This window comes from Podarcis cretensis, assembly GCF_951804945.1.
Source record: "Podarcis cretensis genome assembly, chromosome: 4".
Lineage (NCBI taxonomy): Eukaryota > Metazoa > Chordata > Lepidosauria > Squamata > Lacertidae > Podarcis > Podarcis cretensis.
Window position 1 is genome coordinate 33,619,985 of NC_137173.1, and position 23,951 is coordinate 33,643,935.

General features: G+C 42.4%; 1 protein-coding gene across 2 annotated transcripts in view; it reads left to right on the forward strand.

Moving 5' to 3' along the window:
• CFAP44 (cilia and flagella associated protein 44) overlaps window positions 1-23,951 on the forward strand; it is a 45,341-nt gene that overhangs the window by 3,446 nt on the left and 17,944 nt on the right. For both annotated transcript variants that reach the window (XM_079973256.1, XM_079973255.1), the window contains exons 3-20: window positions 999-1,079; window positions 1,897-2,074; window positions 3,094-3,256; window positions 3,943-4,045; window positions 4,938-5,154; window positions 7,046-7,160; window positions 7,925-8,089; window positions 10,055-10,210; window positions 10,864-10,911; window positions 11,781-11,880; window positions 12,106-12,200; window positions 12,751-12,960; window positions 13,961-14,071; window positions 14,618-14,770; window positions 15,207-15,434; window positions 16,106-16,251; window positions 22,789-23,059; window positions 23,338-23,393. In XM_079973256.1, coding sequence (XP_079829382.1) covers window positions 999-1,079; window positions 1,897-2,074; window positions 3,094-3,256; window positions 3,943-4,045; window positions 4,938-5,154; window positions 7,046-7,160; window positions 7,925-8,089; window positions 10,055-10,210; window positions 10,864-10,911; window positions 11,781-11,880; window positions 12,106-12,200; window positions 12,751-12,960; window positions 13,961-14,071; window positions 14,618-14,770; window positions 15,207-15,434; window positions 16,106-16,251; window positions 22,789-23,059; window positions 23,338-23,393 — 2,596 coding nt within the window. The remainder of the gene's footprint in view (window positions 1-998; window positions 1,080-1,896; window positions 2,075-3,093; window positions 3,257-3,942; window positions 4,046-4,937; window positions 5,155-7,045; window positions 7,161-7,924; window positions 8,090-10,054; window positions 10,211-10,863; window positions 10,912-11,780; window positions 11,881-12,105; window positions 12,201-12,750; window positions 12,961-13,960; window positions 14,072-14,617; window positions 14,771-15,206; window positions 15,435-16,105; window positions 16,252-22,788; window positions 23,060-23,337; window positions 23,394-23,951) is intronic.

A 23,951-nucleotide genomic window follows, 5' to 3' on the forward strand; every position in this document is an offset into this window, starting at 1 on the left:
GTTTGAGGAAGCCTGACCAATATGTATAGCAGCATTCATGATATTGGCAGTTTCATTTTCAATTCCTTTCCTAATGACCCCTAGCATGGAATTTGCCTTCTTTATGGCCACTGCACACTGGGTTGACATCTTCATTGAGCTATCTAATATGACCTTAAGGTCTTGCTCCTGGTCCTTTCCCTCCAATTCAGACCCTATGAGGTTGTATGTGAAATTAAGATCTTTTGTTCCAACATGCATCTAGTGTAGGAGCATCAGTTTCCCTCCAGTTGTAACTAAGGCTATGCATACACCATACATTTAAAATCAGGACTTTCCCCAAAGAATCCTGGAAACTGTAATTTTATCCTGCCCTGTGCTACAATTCCTAGCACCCTTAACAAACTACCATTGCCTTGATTATTTGGTGGAGCTCATGTGCCTTAAACATATGGTGTGTATGCAACCTAAACTTCAGTTAATAGGTACTTTTTCATTTTTCCATCTTCTGAAAGGACAGTATCTTTTATGTATCTTAAAAGTGGGTTTACTGCTAAGGCATAACCTGTTATACTCTCAGTTTCCATTAATACTGCTATCCAGAAATATCTTCTTATTGGGCATGACCAGAATATATGCAGTATGTTAATTATCTATTCATTTATCTAATTTAAAATTATGCTTTTCTTCTTTTAGGAATTTCCTCCAAAAAAAAGTTTATATTCTCCAGGTCCTAAACCTAGCAGCTGCTTGAGTAAAGCAGCTCAGCTGGTAGAGCATTTGGTTTCACAGTGTGGCACATTTTATGGGCAGCCCCTGTTGGGAGTTTGTTTTGTCACTGCTTTAGCACTTACCTGCGTTAGCATTCATTGCATCTTGTAATTTAACCTTCTGCTCCATGATACAGATGGCTCTTCTGATATCAGTTAATTATTTGATTTTAGGGAAACAGGGAAAACATTATAGCATATGTATTTAAATAAAGTAGAGTGGAAAGTAACATAATTTTCTGTGTGCAGAAAAGACCCCATCTCATGTAATTCAGGAAGAAGAAAAGCTATTTGAAGATGAAGAAGGTAGTGAAGGCTATGGCGATGAAGGCAAGTATTGCTAGCAATCTTTGGGTTTGACAGAGCATTCCTACTGCCTCCATGTTGATGGATGGGGTACAATTAGGATGGTGCCTAGTTGCCTTCTCACCAGCCTCCATTGGCAAAGAGAAGTGTTGATGGTGATGATAGGTTTTTCCATGGAGTTCCAAGCTTTTCCCTAGCAAGTGGAAGGCTGCTGGTGCCAGTTCTCCCACTGGTGGGAGCCAGTGGTGAGTCTGAAATGGGGCATTTTGGTTTTTGGGCAGGAGGCTGAAGGCCTTAGATTCACTGAGTCCACAGCTCTGAGGTCCCTGATCCATGAACTTCTCAGTTGTGTCAGCCCGCAGCTAGCACAGCTGAGAGAGAGAGAGAGAGAGAGAGAGAGAGAGAGAGAAAGAAAGAAAGAAAGAAAGAAAGAAAGAAAGAAAAATTGACACACTCCCCATGCCTTCTACTCTGGCCAGTGTGAGTGATCAGATGCAACGGTGATCAGATTAAATATAGAACTAACTTTTGGGATTTAGGCAGGATGAAATTCTTGGTTGCAAGACAGGACAGCTCAACCTCTGTGTTTAAAAACTGACCACAATGGCTATGCTAGCTCTGAGTTTATTTATTTATTTATTTATTTATTTATTTATTTATTTATTTCATGTCCTGTCCTTCAGCCCAAAGATGACAATAGTCACTTTATAATTGGCCACAAATGCTACTATCTTGTCTGTCTGAAAATTATACGCCTTTCTTGTTATTTTCAGCCTTTGTGGACTGAAATGTAGTGTGTGTGTACATGTATAAAATTATTGTTGATGTTTTTGAAAACCAGAAGAGGAAGAGGAAGTGGAGCCAATACAACTTGAAAAGCCACCAGAACCGGTAAAGAAGAAGAAAGTAAAGGTAGAGAAGAAAATCTCTGAAAACTTCTACTATAACTATGAGGAGTTGTGTGCACTACCATTTGTGACTCCAGATTCTGGCATTCCGCTTGACATGCTCAGTCTCATGTATCCACTTTTGCTAATAAATCAATAAATGTTTGGATTTTGATTATTTGGGATATGAAGGGAGAAATACAAGCTGCAGAGGAATTCGTGGGCTAGCCAATGCAAAAAAAGACCTGGCCAAGCTATGGCCATTAAGAAACAATTGAGCGTCATTGGCAGTGCAAGAGAACCATCCTTTCCCCCTGCCCTGAGGTGTGAACAGAGACTGGGGATTTGAAAGGTTGCCAGGTTAACTGGGTGTGAGGTGACAGGAAAAGACTGTTTTTAGCAAGGTGTGCTAGAAAGAGGGGGGAAAAGACAGATCCATCTTGACTGACTGAAGGCAGGCTGATAGAGAGGTCTCTGTCTCCATCATTGCACTGCTTGGACGGGGTGGGGAACAAGACCCTCTTCAGACGACCATGCTGTAAGATCTGGGTTACCTCCATTTAAACTCAGGTGTAAATATGAGAATAAATCATATTTCTTAAAGCTATGACAGCCTCCACAACGTCTTCAGTTTTCCAAAGGAGCGCAGACCCTGGTTGAGGGGCCAAGACCTCTGGAATCTCGTGCATGGCTTGGCAGGGATTGGAGTGGCCTGTAACAATATAATAAGGCCATACTAGTGAGAAATTTTACATCCTCCCCAGTATTTCCCAACAGATTGGCAAAATAACAAACCTTGCACTATTGCTGTGGTTTGTTCTCTCAGTTATGTAACGGGTTTTTTTGCCTTTTGCCTTTTCTTTAATAGAAAATGTTTAGAAATTGCACAGTACTTGAGGGCCTCAGGGACCTACACTGGCAATATGGTTAAGCCTGAAATATTTAAAAGGATGGGTGGGCTACATTTTTTCTAGAGCTTCAGCTCTTTTCTCTCATTTATATAAAAAGCCCCTATTGTGTTCCCAATACAATTACAATACAGTGCATTGCACTTTTCAGGAGACCTCTGGATTTTTATTGGTGGTAGTGTTATTACATGGTCAAAATAAACCCCGTGATGGCATCACTTTTCCTTAGTGAGTGTTCTGCAGTCACTCTTTTGGCTATGACTGCACTAGACGGGCAAACATTCAGATGTTGGATAGTTACACTCTCCTCTACATAGCTGGCAACCAACTCGTACTGCTGAATTTGCTAATGAAATCTCAGAAATATCTCCGAAGCACATGCGGTGGAGGGATTGGAGTAATCACGGTATGTCATTTTTGTTTTATCTTGTAAAGTATTTTGCTTGAGATCTTCCTTAGTAGGAAAATAAACAGGGCTCTTGGATTATGAGAATCTCTCTTTCAATCTGAGAAATATTTTGGCCGGTTCTTCACACATTAGGTAGTGCATTTAGCTATTGCCCTTATCTAAGACTTGAGTTAATTTTGTACTGTATGAGATAAATATATATTTTATAATAGCAGCATACTCACTAGGCTCTCCTATCGATATTCGTTCCTTTTAGGCTACTGCTGGTTTCAAATGTTATGCAGGCAGTAACAAGGTATCTTGGATTAAAGAAAAGCTCTAACAAAGTGGACACTGTTTTCCCAAGCTATTGCACCTCTCTCTCTGTCCTTAGACTCTGAAAGACTTGCAGTCTTGGTGGAACACAGTATGGGGGTTGAGGATATGCTGCCATTTTCCAGAGGGGTAGCTGCAACCATATTTGTTTCAGGCAGTGCCTCCAGATTATGGTGAACTACAACTGCCATCAGCCTCAGCTAACATGGCCAGTGGTGAAAGATGGGAGTTGTAGTCAAACAGTATCTGGAGGCCACTGCATTGGCTGTCCTGGATTGAAATGTGGGATAGAAGTCAAATGAACTAAATCAGCAAATCATTACTTTACTGGATAAATGCAGAGTGAAAAAGGTCTTTGCTTCTACTAGGTACATCCTAATAAAACCTACTTTGCAGTAGGAGAAAAAGGATGGAAGCCAAACATGATTATCTATGAATACCCTTCCTTAAGGCCATACAGAGTATTACGAGGTAGGTTAAAACATAAGCCATCTCGCAATTTCAGATTCATGCAGAAGAATTAATGGTCACAGAAATAGAAGCAATTTTCTGTTTGATATTTCTTGTATGAATACACGGAGATTTGTAAGTAGTCACTCTCTTTCTTTTAAATATCTGCAAGTGATTAAGAAGAATTGGCATTATTATTTGCAGAGTCGTATGCTATGTTCCCTTTTTCTGTGTTCATGTTCGAGAAAAAGCAATGGATGCATGGCTAAATGGCCAAATATTGAAAGAAGGATGAGAAAGGAATTCTATCCTTCATTACTGGTTTATTTTTTTATTAGGTGCCTATCACTCTGCAATCTAAATGCAGTTCAATAGCTTTTCTTTTTATAATATATTTTGAGTTGAGATTTTTATATATATAAAAAAATAAAGCTGACAAATCAGTTCAGTGGTATCTTTTACATTAGATGTGATTTCAGTATCCTGGCAGTGTGAAATGACTCATTGTGGGGAAAAGGAAAGGCTTATGATGCACACACACTACACACACACACACACACACACACAGAGAGAGAGAGAGAGAGAGAGAGAGAGAGAGAGATACTAGTACACACACACAGACGTATATACTAGTATCTGGGACTCGGAATTTCTACAAGAGCTGAAGGCTCTAGGGTAGATTATCACCTGAAGGCTTTGTTCTCTCTCTCTTCATACAGACTGTCTTCATTGTTCTTTATTTTATGGTTGCTTTGTACTGTTTAAACGTATTTAAAATATAAGAAATCTGTTTCTTACTTACTTAAAAAAATAATAATTTACAATATGTGCTAATTAATTGGCTAGCACATTGGTATGTTTCCTTGAACATTTATATTGCATTAAGAAACCTGCTGTATCACCCTGTTTCCAGGTGGAACTGAAGAAGCCTATGCATTTGCTGACTTTAATCGTTCGGGTACTTTGATCGCCACAGTTGGGAGCAGCCCTGACTATATGTTAACAGTTTGGGACTGGAAGCAGGAAAAGATTGTATTGAGATCGAAAGCATTTTCCCAAGATGTTTTTAGAGTGACCTTTTCTCCAGAAAATGAAGAGCAACTCACCACATCTGGTTCAGGTCACATAAAGTAAGCCAGCAAGTAGCATAGTTTTATCTCAAGGAACTAGAATGCCACAGGGGCATACATGCATGCTGACTAAAAGGAATATTTCATCGGTAAATGCATCACACTAGAAAGCTGTACCTACCTTAACTATACATGAAATTTTAATTATCTGTATTAAAATATTCCTGTTACTCAATGAAGACCAAGTTTTATTTAGCTGCCCCAAAACATTGTGGGTATGACGTGCATTTTATTTGTTTATTTTAAAAGCAAGCTAGCCTTCTGCACTGGATTGGCAGTGTCCTAATTTTTGTTCCATGTTGTAATATAGTTATTTATAATCTTCAGACAATTGAAATGCCGTGAATATCTTCTGAAAGCAGGAAAAGAAGCAGCCATGTTGACTGGCTTCTTGTGTAATTGGCTGCCCTTGAGCGCAGCACCCTTTTCCTGGTGCTCAATGATGCTGTTGCAGTGAGCTAGGAGCACTGGAAAGTGTAGTTTTGTCAGTACTCTTACACGGTGCTCCTCATGCCTGGCTTCCTGCTGTGGAAGCACTAGGTGGAGAGAAAGAGAAGCCTTACTCTTATAGTCTTTCCCACTGCCAGAACTGAAGCAGCAGAACAGTAGGTGAGCACGCAGCAGATGACCACAAAATAAACTGAGCTGTTCCCTGATGTTAGGGGGAATAGCTCACCTAATTCTGTGTCATTAGAGGCAAAATGGGGTGGCTGGGCAATGGGTGGCAATATCACAAATAAAATGTGCTCTGGACAATGTCAGAATTATCCTTCTCCTAACTTAAATAAACCAAAGTGTATAAAGATACATGTCTGGATTAAAAACCACTTATATGCCCAGATAAAAAAATCCACTTATGTGAATAAATTACATATGTCAGAGTCCACCTGTACTATAGTTATTATACTCAACACAGTTGAGACTTCTTAAATTCCACCTATTTCAATTGAAGCTGCATAAATTTGCAATTGATTGTGCCTATAATTCCCACAGACAAATTGGTTTGGTTCACATATAACTCCAAACTGGTTTAGGGTTTACATGCATGAGCCTGGGTGTTTGTGTGCTCCCCTTTACCCTGCTCTCTGGCATAAGAGCAAGGAGGAGATTGCAAGCTTTCATGTTCATTTTCAACTAACCAGTCGCTCATTCCATCTGAATGAATATAAGTAGTTAGGCTTACCAGTGGTTTAGAAACAGTCCACCTTCAAACCATTCATTGCTTATAATCCTGGGTTGCGTACCTGAATTGTAATTAGCACTAACCTCAGTTCAGTCGAAACAAGTAACAGCAGTGGTTAGTTGGAAACAGAAATGAGAGCTCCTCCTTGCATTTGTGCTGGAGGAGAAGAGGAAAGTGGGAGAATATGCAGTCCTAAGGACCTCCCAGACCATGGGTAGGCAAACTAAGGCCTGGGGAGGGGGGGTCAGATCCGGCCCCATCGCCTTCTAAATTTGGCCCTTGGGCGGTCTGGGAATCAGCATGTTTTTACATGAATAGAATGTACCCTTTTATTTAAAATGCATCTCTGGGTTATTTGTGGGGGCTGCCTGGTGTTTTTACATGAGTAGAATGTGTGCTTTTATTTAAAATGCATCTCTGGGTTATTTGTGGGGCAAAGGAATTCTTTCATTCCCCCCCCAAAAAAATTTCTTTCATTCCCCCCCCCTCAATTCTTTCATTTCCCCCCCAAGGTCTGAGGGACAGTGGACCGGCCCCCTGCTGAAAAAGTTTGCTCATCCCTGTCCCAGACTCAACCCTATAGCACTAAACGGTGGTTTGCACCAAAATGCAGCCAATTAGTGCATGTGAAAGGTTGAGAATGGTCTGTTTAAAGACCAAAAGAACCCCTCAAAAACACTTATAGAGCTTTGATTTTTATGTGACCAGGTTTTGGAAGATGGCGCTTACTTTCACTGGTCTGAAACTACAAGGAGCACTGGGTAGGTTTGGAAAAACAGCACTGACAGACATTGAAGGATATGTGGAGCTGCCAGATGGGAAGGTGAGAAACATTTCTAACTTCTCAAACTTTTCTGTATGATAAAATGGGCTCCTTTGTTCTCTATTCACATTTGCCCTGACCCAAATTTACAGGACATTGCGTGTGAAAAGGCATAGCCTATCCAGTGTCTGCTGCTTCTAAAAATGATTAGGAGCTTATTCTGTTTTTAATGATGTTTTTTAAAAAGCAGCTGGTAAACAGTGGATACTTTTAAGAATTGGCGGGATACGTTTCCATAGACTGATATCGATCAATAGTTGCAGTAATTGAGATTTCTGAATTGTTTTTAAAGGCACATCCTTGTATAATGCAGTGCCCAGCCCTCTTATGGTTTGTGGCAAACCACTTAGCTGTAAACAAAATAAATCAAAGATAAAGAGCATAAAGAAATACTATTGCAGCAGTTAGAAAGCAGCATATGGTTGGACATTATCACTGAACTTATTGTTCCAAAACATTGCAAAAAAAAAAAAACCTTAAAAAAATAAACCTGGGATCTGTAGTTTACCGTTCACATAGCTACAATTCCCATTACAGTTCCCGTGGTTCTTTGAGAGGGAAGCATGCTTCAAATGTATGGTGTGCCTGCAGCCTTGGTCTTATAAACATGCCTCATTTGCCATTTTCCTAGCAAATGTATCTGTTGTCTGTGAAAACTTGGGATGTAACTTACTTCAAACGTAATGTGTCCTTCCCTGTATCCCTTTTCAGATATACATCAATATGACAAAATACTAATGCATTCTGTTTTGTCTGCATGAAAGGTACTTTCAGGATCAGAATGGGGCAACTTGTTGCTCTGGGAAGGGGGCCTCATAAAAGTGGAACTTTGTCGGCCTGGCCGTAAAAATTGCCACAACGGCCCAATTAATCAGTTAGTTCTGGATGAGGGAGAGGTGGTCACTGTTGGATCAGATGGATATATTAGGGTGAGTATTTTCCTAAGTCTTTTTTTGGGGGGGGGGGTATGTGTTTTCTTAAATATTAAGTGTATAAAGAAGAGACATATTGAGTGTACCCAGGATTATTCATGGGTTGATGGTACTGTTTACTATTCTGCACTTTGTATCAAACTATTAACAGTGGGACGTGGGTGGTACTCTTGGGCTTGCCGATCGGAAGGTCAGTGGTTCCCTCTTGGGCTTGCCGATCGGAAAGTTAGTGGTTCGAATCCCCACGATGGAGTGAGCTCCCATTGCTCTGTCCCAGCTCCTGCCAACCTAGTAGTTTGAAAGCATGCCAGTGCAAGTAGATAAATAGGTACCGCTGTGGCAGGAAAGTAAACGGCATTTCTGTGCGCACTGGCTTTCGTCACAGTGTTCCATTGTGACAGAAGCGGTTTAGTCATGCTGGCCACATGACCCGGAAAGCTGTCTGTGGACAAACACTGGCTTCCATGGCCTGAAAGTGAGATGAGCGCTGCAATCCCATAGTCTCCTTTGACTGGACTTAACCGTCCAGGGGTTGTTTACCTTTTTTATTAACAGTGACCACTGGTTTTTACTAATGAGATTCCTGCTGGAATATTTCATGAGATTTATTATAAGTGTGCTTGGGTTGGTTATTTCACAATCAGAGTACCTACACAAACAGGTAGTGAGTTAAGCTTGCCCTCCTGTGCCCATAGACAGGAAGTGCAGACAGGTCTTTGCCCTTTAGTCACATCTCTCCTTCTCAATCAATTTCCTGTCTTGGCCTGGAGCAGACTTGTATACTGACAAAGTCCTGTTTGCATTTCCTGTCTTTGGGGAAAGAGGGTAGCATAGCCCATCATGTAATGTGCTCAACACCTTTGAGCATGGGTAGGCAAACTAAGGCCCAGGGGCCGGATCTGGCCCAATTACCTTCTAAATCCAGCCCGCGGACGGTCCGGGAATCAGCATGTTTTTACATGAGTAGAATGCATCCTTTTATTTAAAATGCATCTCTGGGTTATTTGTGGGGCATAGGAATTGGTTCATTTCCCCCCCCCCCTTTCAAAATATAGTCTAGCCCCCCACAAGATCTGAGGGACAGTGGACCGGCCCCCTGCTGAAAAAGTTTGCTGACCTCTGCCTTTGAGAAATGCCATTCATATGAGACATAACTTCCTTCTTCATTTGCTAAGGCTTTCTTTCGAACTTAAACATATCTTATTTGATTGATGGTGTATTCTGTAACATGTTCTTGACACAATAGTAGCGCATTAATGATGGTTTTACCTTCTTGATCAATTCTGTGATGCTTCCCAAGTTGGACCACATGATGGCTGTCAGAGAGACAATAGCACAACAAAAGTGAGACAAAAAACCCACCAGGGCAGTTGTGAAATAGGAAGTTGCAGGAAGTGCATAGCTTGGAATTAAAGCGGTTATGGCTACCCTAAAACTTTTGCAGGCACAAATAGCTTTGAATGTGGGATGACCTATGACTACCCCAATAGTGACATGAGCACGCATAATAAAGAATGCACAGTGAAAAGAACCCAAATAGATGTGTTGGTTAATGTGCCTGTTGTTTCTTGTGTAAATGGCAACTGTAGAGCCTGCACAGCCTCAGAAATATGGGGGAGGGAGGGGAAATTCAACTTTCTCCCTGCCACAGTCCTGACAAAAGTTGCCTCTCTGAAACTGCTTTCTGCATTTGAAGGGAAACATCAGTTGACACCAGTGACATCAACTGAGGCGTCCCTTGAAATCCAGATAGCATTTTCAAGAGGCCATTTTTTGTAAGAAGCACGGTAGGGAGAGACAGGTTTAAACTATCCCTTCCCATCAGTTACATGTGAATGAAAAATCCTTTTGAACTGCTCCTAACCTTAGGTTTGCTCATATTATCCAAATTTTCACATTTAATGCATTGGTACTGGCATTTGGCAACAATAGATAATATTTTCTTTTCCAAACACCATGAAGGTTTGGGATTTTGAAACAATAGATACAGCTGATATTGTGGATGACACTGGACTGCTAGAGGTGGAACACATTAACGAACTTTTAGTTGGCAAAAATGTAAATCTGAACTATATGGTGAAAATTCATGAACGTGGAGAACCATTTTGGTATGCTCAGGTAAGCATTGTTTTAGTCCTCCCCTGTGGTATATAGGATTGTGTTGTTATCCTTTAGGATGCGCATTAGTCAGTAGAGAATGTGTGCCCTGATTCAGTGGTGCACACAACCCTTTTTCATGTGTAGGATGTGATGATGTCATGGTAACATTTGAAGCCAAAGCAAAAAACCAGCCACCAAACTAGGAAAGTACCACTGTCAGGCAAAACAAAAAATAAAAATGGAAGGAAGGAATAAAACTCCAGGGGCTTGAATGAATCTTATTCCAGACCTTGCAGCTTGGAGGAAGGGCAAGGCTGAGTGTTCACTTCTCACTTCCTTTTATACAGTTCCTGTTAACCCTAAGGGGGGACCTCGCATTGGCACGACTAGGATGTAAGAATAGTCACTACAGGGATGGGAATCTTGATTGTTGTTGGCAGGGAGAAAAGGCTAAGCCCCTTGTGCACCATTGTCCTAGTCGGGCCTCCTTGTGCCTGCTGTGTATGATTTCAAAAAATTTAAAAACAGTGACGTGGGACAAATTAGTTGTTGATTTACTTGGGAAAGTGCAGCTAAATTTCTCTGAATCCAAGCCAATGTCTTTGGGAGAGGGATGTAAATACTGTTTGAAGTAATAGCCAAAAGCTAAGTGTGTTTTTCTTCTTCTCTAGGATGCCAATGGAGCCATCTGGAAGCTTGATTTGAGTTTCACAAATGTTGTAAGTTTTCCTTTCTGTTTTGTTCCCCTGCTTTCGCCCCTCAATCATCCCTCCACTGTACTTGAGTTATACCTGATAGTTAAATAGAAGCTAATATTTTATTGTTAAATGATGTGCAGCTTCTGTAGTTTATTACTTTGAAAAAGATGGTCTCAAAAATGTCAGTACTAGTTGTTTGTGGTTCCAATGGTGCTGCTGCCTCAGTGGAAAGTATTCATGCAAGGTGAGGCACCCACTTCCCCCTCTTTTGTATTTAAAGCCCCCCTCCCAGACTTTACGCTGTTTCTGCGGATGTAATTTGGCTCCAATCCAATCTGGGCTTCCCATTGGCTATTTTCAGGAACAGAAAAACATAGCGGGAGATCCGGTCAGATCTTTCATGTCTTATTAGCTTGGCCCTAAGCGTTCAACAAACAAGGTCTACAAAAGAACAGATATAAGGCACCACTGATGCTTCCTCCTTGAAAATACAAAGTATACTGATTTAAAACTGGTGCTTTCTTCTGGGGGTACTCAAGGGTGTGCAGCACCAGCACCTCCCACCCCCCAAAATGTTAAAAGTGTGGCACATGCTGTAATAACTTCATGGTGAGCGCCAGCAACTTTTTTTTCTAAAAAGAAAAAGAGCACTGTTTAAAAACCATTAACAAATATCAGTGTTTTTTGTCTTTGTTTATCTGATCTTCAATTTGTGCCCTAGATTGAAAACTAGGAACCCCAGTTTGAATGTCCAATGCATTTTAGAGATCAAATTTTCAGAGGGGCTTTAATTATATGTCCCTAGGTGACCCTGTTACACAAAACTTTTAAAATACTTTTACAAACAGGTCTCTGAAAAAAAAACCCATTTTATTTATTTCCCCCTGTAGACTCATGATCCAGAATGCCTCTTTACTTTTCATTCAGGAAAGATAGAAGCCATGTGTGTATCTCCAGTCACCTACATCATGGCCACCACTGGTCTTGACCGTAAGTACATATCTTTTTCCTTCTGACTCCTCCCACACTCAGTTTTCAAGGTTAAAATTAGTTACGTTAAGTAGACACGTTTGGGGAATAATCCACAGATCACTTGTAATGGTGTAGTTTCTTTGTTTTTTCAGCACCCCCACATAAAATGTGTGGCTTAAATTTTAGAAAGCAACAGAGATCTAGCCTCCTTCTTATCCTGATCCCGTTAACCATCTAACGCAGGTTCAGTTCGTGTCTTTGACTTCATTGACAATGTGCAGTTGACTGAGATGAAGTTTAAACAGGGAGGAACAGCAATGGTCTGGGCACCAAATGTGGTAAGTAGTGCAAGATAGAAAGAGGAAGTATGTGGATGATGGTGCAAGATGGAATGGGGACATCCATGGCTGGAGCCTAGCTGTTTTAATGTACAAATGGCTTATGGTTTATACTGCCCATCTCTTAAGATGGAGCATAATGAGATTGAGGGGCAGGTTGTCTGGATTGTTCTTCATTCCTGTTCCTCTAGTTTCCCAGACTGATGTCCTCCAGATGTTTTGAGCTGCAGAGGTCTGCTGGCTGGGGTGAATGCAAGTTGTAGTACATAACATCTGAGATTTTCAGTTTTGTTTTGATGGGTTTTCATATTTATTATTTGGCAAACATTTAACTTTTATGGATTTTGTTTTTTGCGCCCCCTCCCGAGTTTTCTGGCGACAGTGAAAGAAAATAGTGTAGTATTGGTATTTGAGAAGAAAATGCTATTCACGACATGGTTTATTTTCCCTCTGTACAAACAATTGCATACTTTACATAGATTTTTGAGACGATGTATAGGGCAGGGTTTAAATTAGCTCTTAATTGCAATGTTATTCTGTTTTCTTGAAGGTAAATCCCAAGAAAGGCATAATGGTTGTAGGTTTTCAAGATGGCGTTGTACGCGTTATTGAACTTTTCGATCCAAAGGGACTTCCTGTTGTATCTGGACGGGACAAAGGAGCGCCTGCAGCCTTGCGTCTGAAGCAGGCATTCAAACCTCATACTACTATAGTAACAGCTTTGGCCTATGAACGTAATGGAGAATTGCTTGCCACGGGGGTGTGTTTCAACCAAACCTAAAAACTGTTTTGTTTTGAATGTTAGTGGAAATTTACTGCTGCAAATGCTGAGATGTAGATGATCAAACTGAACTTCAGATTGTTCATTACCTAAGAATTATGGTCCAAGACATTTTTGAAATGAGAGATTTTTGCTGATCCATACAAGTTTCAGTGTATAATGAGTCAGTTCAGAGAATTATTCAGGAGATTTTTTGACACCTCTGCTTCTCACATCATCTTAGCTTCTTCTCTGCTCCCTTGAGGCCCAGCTCAGAGAGAACATTTGGCTGAGACTTTAAAAGAAAGGCTCGTTCCTTAAGGATTCATGGGAAAGTTTTAGATTTGATTTTGCGTGTTAAAATCATCAGTGTTGTGTTTTTGGATATGTTCTGTGCTTTTAAACCATATCTTCTTCTTATGTAAGAATTGTTTGATTTTTAAAAGTTTTTTTAAAGCCCCTTCTCTTAATTAGATTCATTACTGACCTTATTGTGGGTATTGGCTATAGATCGCCAAGCCAGACTGAATACTTGGATGATGATTTACTAGAGCAGATAAGAATGCTACAATTACTAAGACCCAGCATGGGTTTCTCAAAAGTCATGCCAGACAAATATGATTTCTTCCCTCCCCCCTTTTTTTTTTGGATGGAATGAGACACTTGGTGAATCAGGGCAATGCTGTGGACATAGTTTATCTTCATTTCAGTAGACCTTCTGACAGAGTCCCCCATGATATTCTCACGAGGAAGTTGGTAAAAATGTAGGTTGAACAAGGTTAGGCGAATTTGTAGCTGGTTGACTGACCGAACCCACAGAGTACTCATTAATTGTTCCTTGTCATCCTTGTAACACTAGATGCAGCTTTTGTATATCAAGGTTGATGCTAAAACAGAGGATTGTGTTGTGGTGGGACTCTGTTCTTTGTAGCAGCAGAATAGCATGGCTCCTCTTGTGGAATGCATGGCTTTATTCATTCTTCCGTCTTTTCCTTCTCAGAGTAATGATAAAACTGTGTTCTTCTTTAATGTTGAAGAGAAATATGAGCCAATTGGCTTCCTCTCTGTCCCAGGGCCTGTTCAGGCATTGCAGTGGTCTCCTCTTTCTCATGTGAGTAGCGGTGTTTTTCGTAGTATTTGCATCTCATGATTTGTGTTGTAACACATTGCAATGCTGTGTTTATCCATTGATGGTTATGCTGTCATCAGTAAATGGCATTTAACACTCCCCTCCCATGAAGCATTTCTGGGGCAGGGCAGGGACTGGGTCCAAGGTCCCTCTGTTCTTTGGGAATGCCCCAGTGATTCAACTCCCTTTCTATGCCAGCCTGGAGCAGGGGTAACTAATCCCCACCCCCACCCACCCCACTTTGGCATCATTGGGTGAAATTTAAAGTATCTCAAAATCTGCATGAGAAATATATAATGCCCACTTTCTGCACCTCTCACTTTGGCCAACATGAGCCATCAGGGAAGTGGTGGGTGATCTGCCGCTTCCATTCCTTCCTGTTTACAACTATGTTTGTGCTTCATTATGGCAACAGTTGTCCCTGAGCTCTGACCTATTTTTAAGAACATAAGAATGTTTCACCATCACTGTCAAAACTCAGCACCATACACATGCCTGACACTTGTGTTTCATGTCCTTCTTCTGTAGCCTGAGAGCACGCTACTTATTTTCTGCAAGAACGGCATTGTTGTCCAGGTTCCTGCTCCAGACCCTGGGAATTACAACGCAGCAACCACCTATAGGATAAAAGACTTGCCTACACAGTATTTCCGTTTCTGCAGCATAAAATCTCGGATTCTGGTAAAGCACCACATGCAAATAAGGAAATGCAATCCTAAGGAAAGATAGAATACTGAAGTAAGAAATGCTGAGCTCATTAGTTATTGTGGTCCTGGATGTAAGACTGCAGCTAAGGACTTTGTAGCCTAGCAGAAATTATTTCCTAAAATATTAGGATCTGCACGTGTTGATTATGAATGTGTCTGCCTCCAGGATCAGAGAGGCCTTGCCTCTGAATGCCAACCGCTAAAGAACAATGGCAGATGTGGGCTGTTGCTCTCAATTCCCAAACAGATATAACTAAGCAACACACACACAGAGAGTTAGTGAATGAAGTCCTGTCTGTGGGCTTTGCAGACGTTGTCCGTGGGAGAAGGATGCTGGACTAGAACGGATTTTGGTGTGATCAACACAGTTGTTTTTTTAATGCTCTTATTTTACTGGCTCTTTTAAAAAGCTTGAAGAGGAACTTGAACGCAGAGAAAAAGTGAGAATAGAGAAGGAGAAAGCAAAGCAGCAGTGGATAAAGCAGCAACTGGATGAGGGGAAAACAATGGAAGAAATTGAATTTCCACAGGAAGAAGCTGTAGAAGAGGAACCACTGCCTGAAATCTACATCCCAGAGACTCCAAGCCCCATCCTGTGTGGGTTTTACTCTCGGCCAGGGAAGTTTTGGTTGTCGTTGGTAAGCCAATCTTTCTTTCTTTTTCGCAGATAACAAAATGAGGAGAGTAGTTTCTCCCTTCTTTTATAGTATAATGAGAATGCAGCTTAAATGGCCGAAGGAGCTGGCTTTTCACATTGTACGCTTTCACCTTGGTCTCAGTTCTATTTGAAAGTGGTTTGAGTTTTTTTGTTTCACATAGAGGGCTGCATAGCAATCTCTCAGGACTTCAATAGTGGCATCACTCCCATTGCCAATTTTGATTGGCACGCTTCCTGCCAACCTCAGATGCAAAGCGAGATTAAAATCTAAATGGTAAAATGCAAAAGGTAAAAACCACAAGATACAAGAATGTCATGCTGATTCTGGATGTGTCTTAAACATGCAAGCATAGTTTTCACTCTTGTTTCTTTTCATTCTAGTGCTGTTCCCCATCGTTTGTTTAATTTTTAAGCAGAATTGCAGGCTTATTTTTCCAAAGAAGCCCTTTACCTGGAGGTAGAAATGAAGTGTGTTTGCCTATAGTATGGTATGAAATACAACTGATGATGAAACCATTTTTGGGAAAGGAGGAAGTTTTAGCCTGGAATTTTCCAAACTGTAACAAATTAATGGGGGGTGGGGGAGAAGAGGAGAAAGAAGGAATCAAGAAATAAAGTTAACAACTCTTCATAACTCACTGTTTCCTTTAGGGAGAGTATGATACTGGATTCCTGTTCCACTGTGCATTTTCTCGTCAGCAAGGCGACAAAGAACCCGAGGCTCGGAAAGATGAACCTTTTGCCTATATTCATTTAGAAGATACAGAAGACACTGCCATTAGACGGATTGTGTTTTGGTAATGCAGCTTTTACAGTATGTTGGTTGGTTTCATGGGTTGAGTTGGGTTTTTAAAATAAGTGTGAAACACTTGGTCTTTGTTTGCTTGTTTTTCTTTTATAGACTATATGCCTGTGTATATATTTGCAGGAGCTGATCTCTTGATATAATGGCAGGCTGGTTAGCGCTCCATGACTGTGACCCCCTGAAAGTAGTATTTTGAGGAAATATTATGGGATACTATTAGACATACTGAGACATACTGAATTAGTTTAAGCTGTTAGTTTTGCATCCTGGTCAGGGCATATAGCAGGACAATAAATAAATTCCCCCTTTTTATACCCTTCTTTATAAAAGCCCAAGCATTTGGATTTTAAAAGATTGAAATGATTTCCATACATCCAGTAGCAAATGTGGCACCAGACTAGCTAGGGGGCCCCTTCCCACTGACCCAATGGTTCTCTTTTCTCCCTCATAATGTATATGCTATGTATATGTATATTACATGCATGCAGATATAGAGGTGGGTTGCTGCAGCACTGGGTTAGCTGGTCCCCCACTAAATGTGTATCCTCGAGGAGGAGCTGCCTCTTCTCTGCAGAGATCAGGGTAGAGCAGGCCCCAGGTGCAAGATCCAAGATGCAAGGGTGAATGAAGTGATGGTTGGGATGAATTCAGATACCCTTTTGTATGTATCTATATGGAAGAGAGAGAAACAAGGGATTGGGAGGAGGGTGGGATGGTATGGCCATTGCGGTGCATTGGCTTTTGTCAGCGGTAGCCGCCCTGTTGGAAATAATGAATCCCTTGTCCATCTGTGCCAACGCCAGGGGTGGAGGAAGAGGGGTGCGGTAGGGGCGGTCCGCCCCAGGTGCCACCAGTGAGGGGGATGGCAAAATGCTGGGTGGCGCTCATCGCGGGGCCTGCAATGTGCCCGAGTCACATGTCTCTCCTGGGAGTGATGAGGTAGCTTGGGTGCCCCAAATGGTCTGCCCACACCTCCCCCTCAGCTATAGGGCAGCTGAGTGGGAGGAGGCAAACAGATTCCTTGGAGGCCCCATGGTGCCTCTGTGGGCAACTGGCCTCGCCCCTGGGCAGAGGGCATGCATGCCACCCCAGGCGCCCGATCGGCTTGCTCCGCCACTGGACAACGCTGATGCCAGGAGGAGCCACAAGTCAAAGTGGTGAAGATAGCAGTGAGTTTGTATGCAAAGAGTTCATAAGCATCCGTTTATGTGTAACTCGAATTGGATTTAAGAGATGTTAAAGGCTCCAGAAACCTCCAACCCACCTGTTCTGCTCAAATACCCTTTTAAGGTAAAATCCTAGAATGTGACACAGGTCACAGTCATACCATGCATTCAAAGCACATAGATCCACCCTCCGAGAATCCTGGGAACTGTAATTTATGATGGGTGATTGGAATTGTAGCTTTGTGATGGGTGATTACAATTCCTAGGATTATTTGGGGAAAGCCATATGCTTTAAGTGTATAGTGTGGATGCAACCACAAATGGTTAGAATGGTTCCCTTAGTATTGAGGAAACACTGTGATTTTTTTCCAATCCATTAGTCAAAAGCTGCAGAAAAGACCTCTGCCAGCATTACCTTTTTCCTACTAGAACTTTGGATGAGCTTGCAGGGCAGCAGCTGAAGAAGGAGCAAAAAGGGTTTTCTTGTGTGTGTGTTTCTTTGTGGCTGATTAGCTGCTCTCCCTGTGCAAAGGTCAGAGGGGGCAGGCTTTCTGTTGAGGCAGGTGATTAGCTGTGGGAGGAGCTTATCAGAGCTTGCAGGACAGCCTAGTGGCGCGCGCAGTTTGATCCATCTTTTAGATTTAGGGGAGCTAGTCTCAAACGTTTGTTGGGGGAGACCTAGGTTTTTTTTGGGGGGTAGTTATTTGTCCTGTCTTCACGCTTTTTATGATGGAGGACCGCTGTAGCCACCCCCAACGACACGTTCTCAAGATGGAGGGTGAGGGAACAGCTGCAGTCGCCTGCGGTTCCTGCGCAATGTTTGCCATCTTGCCAAAGGTTGCAGGCAGCTTTACCTGCAGCAATTGCATGTTGATTGCCCTCTTAGAAGACAAAGTCCAGCAACTGGAGGAACGTGTAGCTATGCTCCAAAGAATTAGAGAGCTGGAGCTCTTCTTGGAAGCAACAGAGCACACCGTCTCCACCAAGGAGGAGACTAGTTCACCAACACAGGAGCCAGATATATGGAGAAACGTGACTCAAAGAAGTAGGAGGCCCAGGGTTCGCTCTGATTGTTTAGAAATACACAATCGCTTTGAGGCCCTCTCCCCTAGCATGGAAGACGAAGAGCAGACTCCATTTGAGGATCTTTCCCTCATTACAGTCGATCAGGTATATGAAGACGAGCAGCAAAGTCAGTCCTCAGGGAATGTGCAGGCGACCTTGGAACGGACAGCTCACGGAAGAACCCCGACCAGACCTAAGAGGAGGCATGTAGTGGTGATAGGGGATTCCCTACTGAGGGGAACAGAAGCAGTGATCTGTGGGCCTGACAAGATGTCTCGAGAAGTGTGCTGTCTCCCCGGGGCTAAGATCCAAGGTGTCACTGAACGACTGCAAGGAATCATAAAACCCACTGACAAATACCCCTTTCTCTTGGTTCATGTGGGAACCAATGACACTGCAAGCAACAGCCTCCAGAAGATCAAAAGAGACTACGAGGCTGTGGACAGGAAATTGAAGCAATTAAATGCACAAATTGTCATCTCATCTGTCCTCCCAGTTGAACGACGTGGCCCAGGGAGAGAGGGAAAAATAGTGGAAGTGAACAGCTGGCTTCGCAAATGGTGTAAACAGGAACGGTTTGGATTCTTAGATCACGGGCTGCAGTTTCTTGAAGATGGACTTCTGGCAAGCGATGGGCTGCACCTCACAACGGTTGGGAGGAATGTTTTTGCCAAAAATCTCAGAAACCTCATCAGGAGGGCGTTAAACTGACTAATGTGGGGGAGGGAGACAGTGCTCCTGAAGGTAGGAGTCTATCAATTGATGAAGATGATCATCCAAATGTCATAGACCAAATGGAACAAACAGCACGCAGACCTAGTGGTGGGAGGAAAAAATCCTTAAATAAGAGACACGGGGGAATGATTAATGGACTTCAATGTCTGTACACTAATGCGCAAAGCATGGGAAATAAGATGAGCTTGAGCTCTTGGTACAGCAAACTAAATATGACATAATAGGCATCACTGAAACCTAGTGGGATAAGTCCCACTATTGCAATGTAATAATGGAGGGATACAATCTATTTCAGAGAAACAGACCAGACAAGAAAGGAGGAGGAGTGGCGTTATATGTCAGGGATGTGTATACCTGTGAAGAGATCCAAGATTTAGAACCTCAAAGCCAAAGTGAGAGCATTTGGGTCAAAATTAAGGGAGAAAAGAATAACAGGGACCTCATTGTGGGAGTTTACTATAGATCCCCAAGCCAAACGGAGGACATAGATGATGCCTTCCTGGAACAGATGGCCAAGCATGCAAAAGGAAGGGAGATAGTAGTAATGGGGGACTTCAATTACCCGGATATTTGCTGGATGTCAAACTCAGCCAAGAGCATAAGGTCAAACAGATTCCTCACTGGCCTTGCAGACAACTTCGTTGTCCAGAAAGTGGGAGAAGCAACAAGAGGAACAGCCATTTTAGATCTGGTCCTAACCAATGTTGATGACCTGGTTAGTGGGGTAGAAGTGGAAGGATCATTAGGCGCGAGTGATCATGCTCTTCTGAAGTTTACTATACAGCGGAAAGGAGCAGCCAAGCATACTAGGACTCAATTTCTTGACTTTAAGAAAGCCGACTTCATAAAACTTAGGGAAGTGCTGGGTGAGATCCCATGGACAGTAATACTAAAAGGAAAGGGAGTTCATGATGGCTGGGAGTTTGTTAAGAGGGAGATAGTAAAAGCACAGCTTCAGGCAATACCAATGAGACGGAAACATGGAAGGTGCCTAAAGAAGCCAGGGTGGCTATCTAAAGAACTTTTAACTGAGTTAAGATTAAAAAAGGATGTGTACAAAAAATGGAAAAGGGGGAAACCACCAAAGAGGAATTCAAACAAATAGCCAGCATGTGTAGACACAAAGTCAGAAAATCTAAAGCACAGAATGAACTCAGGCTTGCTAGAGAGGTTAAAAGCAACAAAAAAAGGCTTTTATGGGTATGTTCGTAGCAAAAGGAAGAACAAAGAAACAGTGGGGTCACTCAGAGGAGAAGATGGTGAAATGCAAACAGGGGACACAGAAAGGGCTGAACTCCTCAATGCCTTCTTTGCCTCAGTCTTCTCCGATAAAGAAAACAATGCCCGACCTGAAGAATTTGGAGCAAATGATTCAGCAGAGGAAACACAGCCCAGAATAACTAAGGAGATAGTACAAGAATACTTGGCTAGTTTAGATGTATTCAAGTCTCCAGGGCCAGATGAACTGCATCCAAGAGTATTAAAAGAACTGACAGATGTGATCTCAGAACCACTGGCAGTCATCTTTGAGAATTCCTGGAGAATAGGCGAAGTCCCGGCAGACTGGAGGAGGGCAAATGTTGTCCCTATTTTCAAAAAGGGGAAAAGAGAGGACCCAAATAATTACCACCCAGTCAGTCTGACATCAATACCAGGGAAGATTCTGGAGCAGATCATTAAAGCAAACAGTCTGTGAGCACCTAGAAAGGAATGCTGTGATCACCAATAGTCAGCATGGATTTCTGAAAAATAAGTCATGTCAGACTAACCTGATCTCGTTTTTTGACAGAATTACAAGCCTGGTAGATGAAGGGAACGCAGTGGATGTAGCCTACCTTGATTTCAGCAAGGCATTTGACAAGGTGCCCCATGATATTCTTGTAAAGAAGCTGGTAAAATGCGGTCTTGACTATGCTACCACTCAGTGGATTTGTAACTGGCTGACTGACCGAAACCAAAGGGTGCTCATCAATGGTTCCTCTTCATCCTGGAGAAGAGTGACTAGTGGGGTGCCACAGGGTTCTGTCTTGGGCCCGGTCTTATTCAACATCTTTATCAACGACTTGGATGATGGACTCAAGGGCATCCTGATCAAATTTGCAGATGACACCAAACTGGGAGGGGTGGCTAACACCCCAGAGGACAGGATCACACTTCAAAATGACCTTGACAGATTAGAGAACTGGGCCAAAACAAACAAGATGAATTTTAACAGGGAGAAATGTAAAGTATTGCACTTGGGCAAAAAAAATGAGAGGCACAAATACAAGATGGGTGACACCTGGCTTGAGAGCAGTACATGTGAAAAGGATCTAGGAGTCTTGGTTGACCACAAACTTGACATGAGCCAACTGTGTGACGCGGCAGCTAAAAAAGCCCATGCAATTCTAGGCTGCAGCAATAGGAGTATAGCATCTAGATCAAGGGAAGTAATAGTGCCACTGTATTCTGCTCTGGTCAGACCTCACCTGGAGTACTGTGTCCAGTTCTGGGCACCACAGTTCAAGAAGGACACTGACAAACTGGAACGTGTCCAGAGGAGGGCAACCAAAATGGTCAAAGGCCTGGAAACGATGCCTTATGAGGAACGGCTAGGGGAGCTGGGCATGTTTAGCCTGGAGAAGAGGAGGTTAAGGGGTGATATGATAGCCATGTTCAAATATATAAAAGGATGTCACATAGAGGAGGGAGAAAGGTTGTTTTCTGCTGCTCCAGAGAAGCGGACACGGAGCAATGGATCCAAACTACAAGAAAGAAGATTCCACCTAAACATTAGGAAGAACTTCCTGACAGTAAGAGCTGTTCGACAGTGGAATTTGCTGCCAAGGAGTGTGGTGGAGTCTCCTTCTTTGGAGGTCTTTAAGCAGAGGCTTGACAACCATATGTCAGGAGTGCTCTGATGGTGTTTCCTGCTTGGCAGGGGGTTGGACTCGATGGCCCTTGTGGTCTCTTCCAACTCTATGATTCTATGTTTCACATTAGCCGGGCCTTCTTAGGGTTCATAGAACAATACTAAATATTGGAGCCAAGTAGAACTTACACTGCCTTCAATTGAGCTGTTCCAAATTCTCTTCAAGAGCAGAACTACTGCTGGCTCAGCTGGTGCAAGCCTGGCAGTGGAAAAACAGATCTTTGAAATAGAGCTTGACATACACTGCTCTTCATAACAGCATGAGTCCTGCCAAGTTGGCAGGTTATGTGGCTGAGCTGAATGGAAGTTAGGATTCAGGACAAGTCCCTCTGCCGGGTCACATCCCACTAGTTCCCCAGAATGCCCATTTTTCAGGGCTTACAGCCATGTAAAATTTGTCCATCTTGGCTCAGCTGACTAAATCCTGGCTGAGCTTGGATGTGAGTGTTATGCTGGCATATCTTTGGTTGAACCAGGATTCAACCTTGCCTGGCTGTGCTAGGAATCGGTTGTCTGAGCCTGAATTTCTGGATCCTAACTTGCACATACCAGTAGATCTTGGGTTTGGACTGCTCCCTTAGATATCCATTTTGCAGGGCATTGTGAAGAAAGTAATCACCCTCAGCTGTCTACGTTTTGATTACTTCCACAGCTCCACTGGCTTGCTAATGATCTGTGGCATGCAGGATGGAGCAGTACGGATCTACGCTCTCCACGAGAAATGGCTCTCAAAGGACAATATAGCCGGATATTGGTCATACAGCATGCATGATAATAACTATGGGCAAATTCAAGGCATCTGCCCAAGTTTTGATGATCGGTTTCTTGTGACCTGTGGAGCAGATGGCAATATCTTTACTTATAACATCCTTTCAGCTGAGGAGGTTAAGAAAGTGCTAAAGGCTAAGGTGCCCTCTCCAAGGGTAAGTAACAGCCAGGAAGATAGGCCTTACTTCATATTTTAAGTGCACAATTATTGGGAAACTTTCAGCTGTTTCCTTGATGAACATTTGTTTCAGTCTCCTTAGGGTTGGGCAGCGGGGAGGTTGATTGCTAGAAAGACACCATTGTGTCTTTTATGTCCTATATGAATTATAGTACTGTGCTTGTGAGGAGCTGCATGCAATTCCAGCCTAACTTCAGGAACAGCCATGCCAACTGTTGACAGTGCCATCAATTGTTTGATTACATTCTTCCACAGAGAGGCCTCGAAAGAGAGAGACCAGCAGAAGATATTGAGGATCCTACTGCCTATAGGTAAAGCTGCCGAAAGATAGACTTTACTTCTGAATCCCTCATGAGGAACGGGTTTCACTAGGAGCCTCTTTGAAATGGCAGTGCACCCTCATCCGGTGTGGCCTATTGACAAGTCATGTTGCTAAAGCTATTCCCTCAAATATCTCTCTCACTTCTGGATTGGTGCCTGGGATGCCAGTATAAATTACTTCTAGATAAATGACTTCTAGATAAGCACTCTCTACTCTGTTGAAACAGTTCTTTAATGCATAAAGCTTTCAGACCCACCTCAAAAGCCACTGTTGGCTTTGTCAGGATAATTGTGGTGCAGCTTCTGTCAGCTTTTTAATCATTCATTTGGTAGCTCCATCTAATAGTTCAGTTCTATACAAATTTATTTGTTTATACAACACTGTCCCAAAGAGGCTTATTAATCAAATATCGCAAAACTGGATATTTTGTAGATAGAATTGTAGAGTTGCAGGGGACCCCAAGCTGTGTAATTTTTGCTGTAAAAAACCTTTATTACATAATGAAATGTTCTTCTTTTCTGTAGGCCCACTTCCAGAGTTTAGGTTT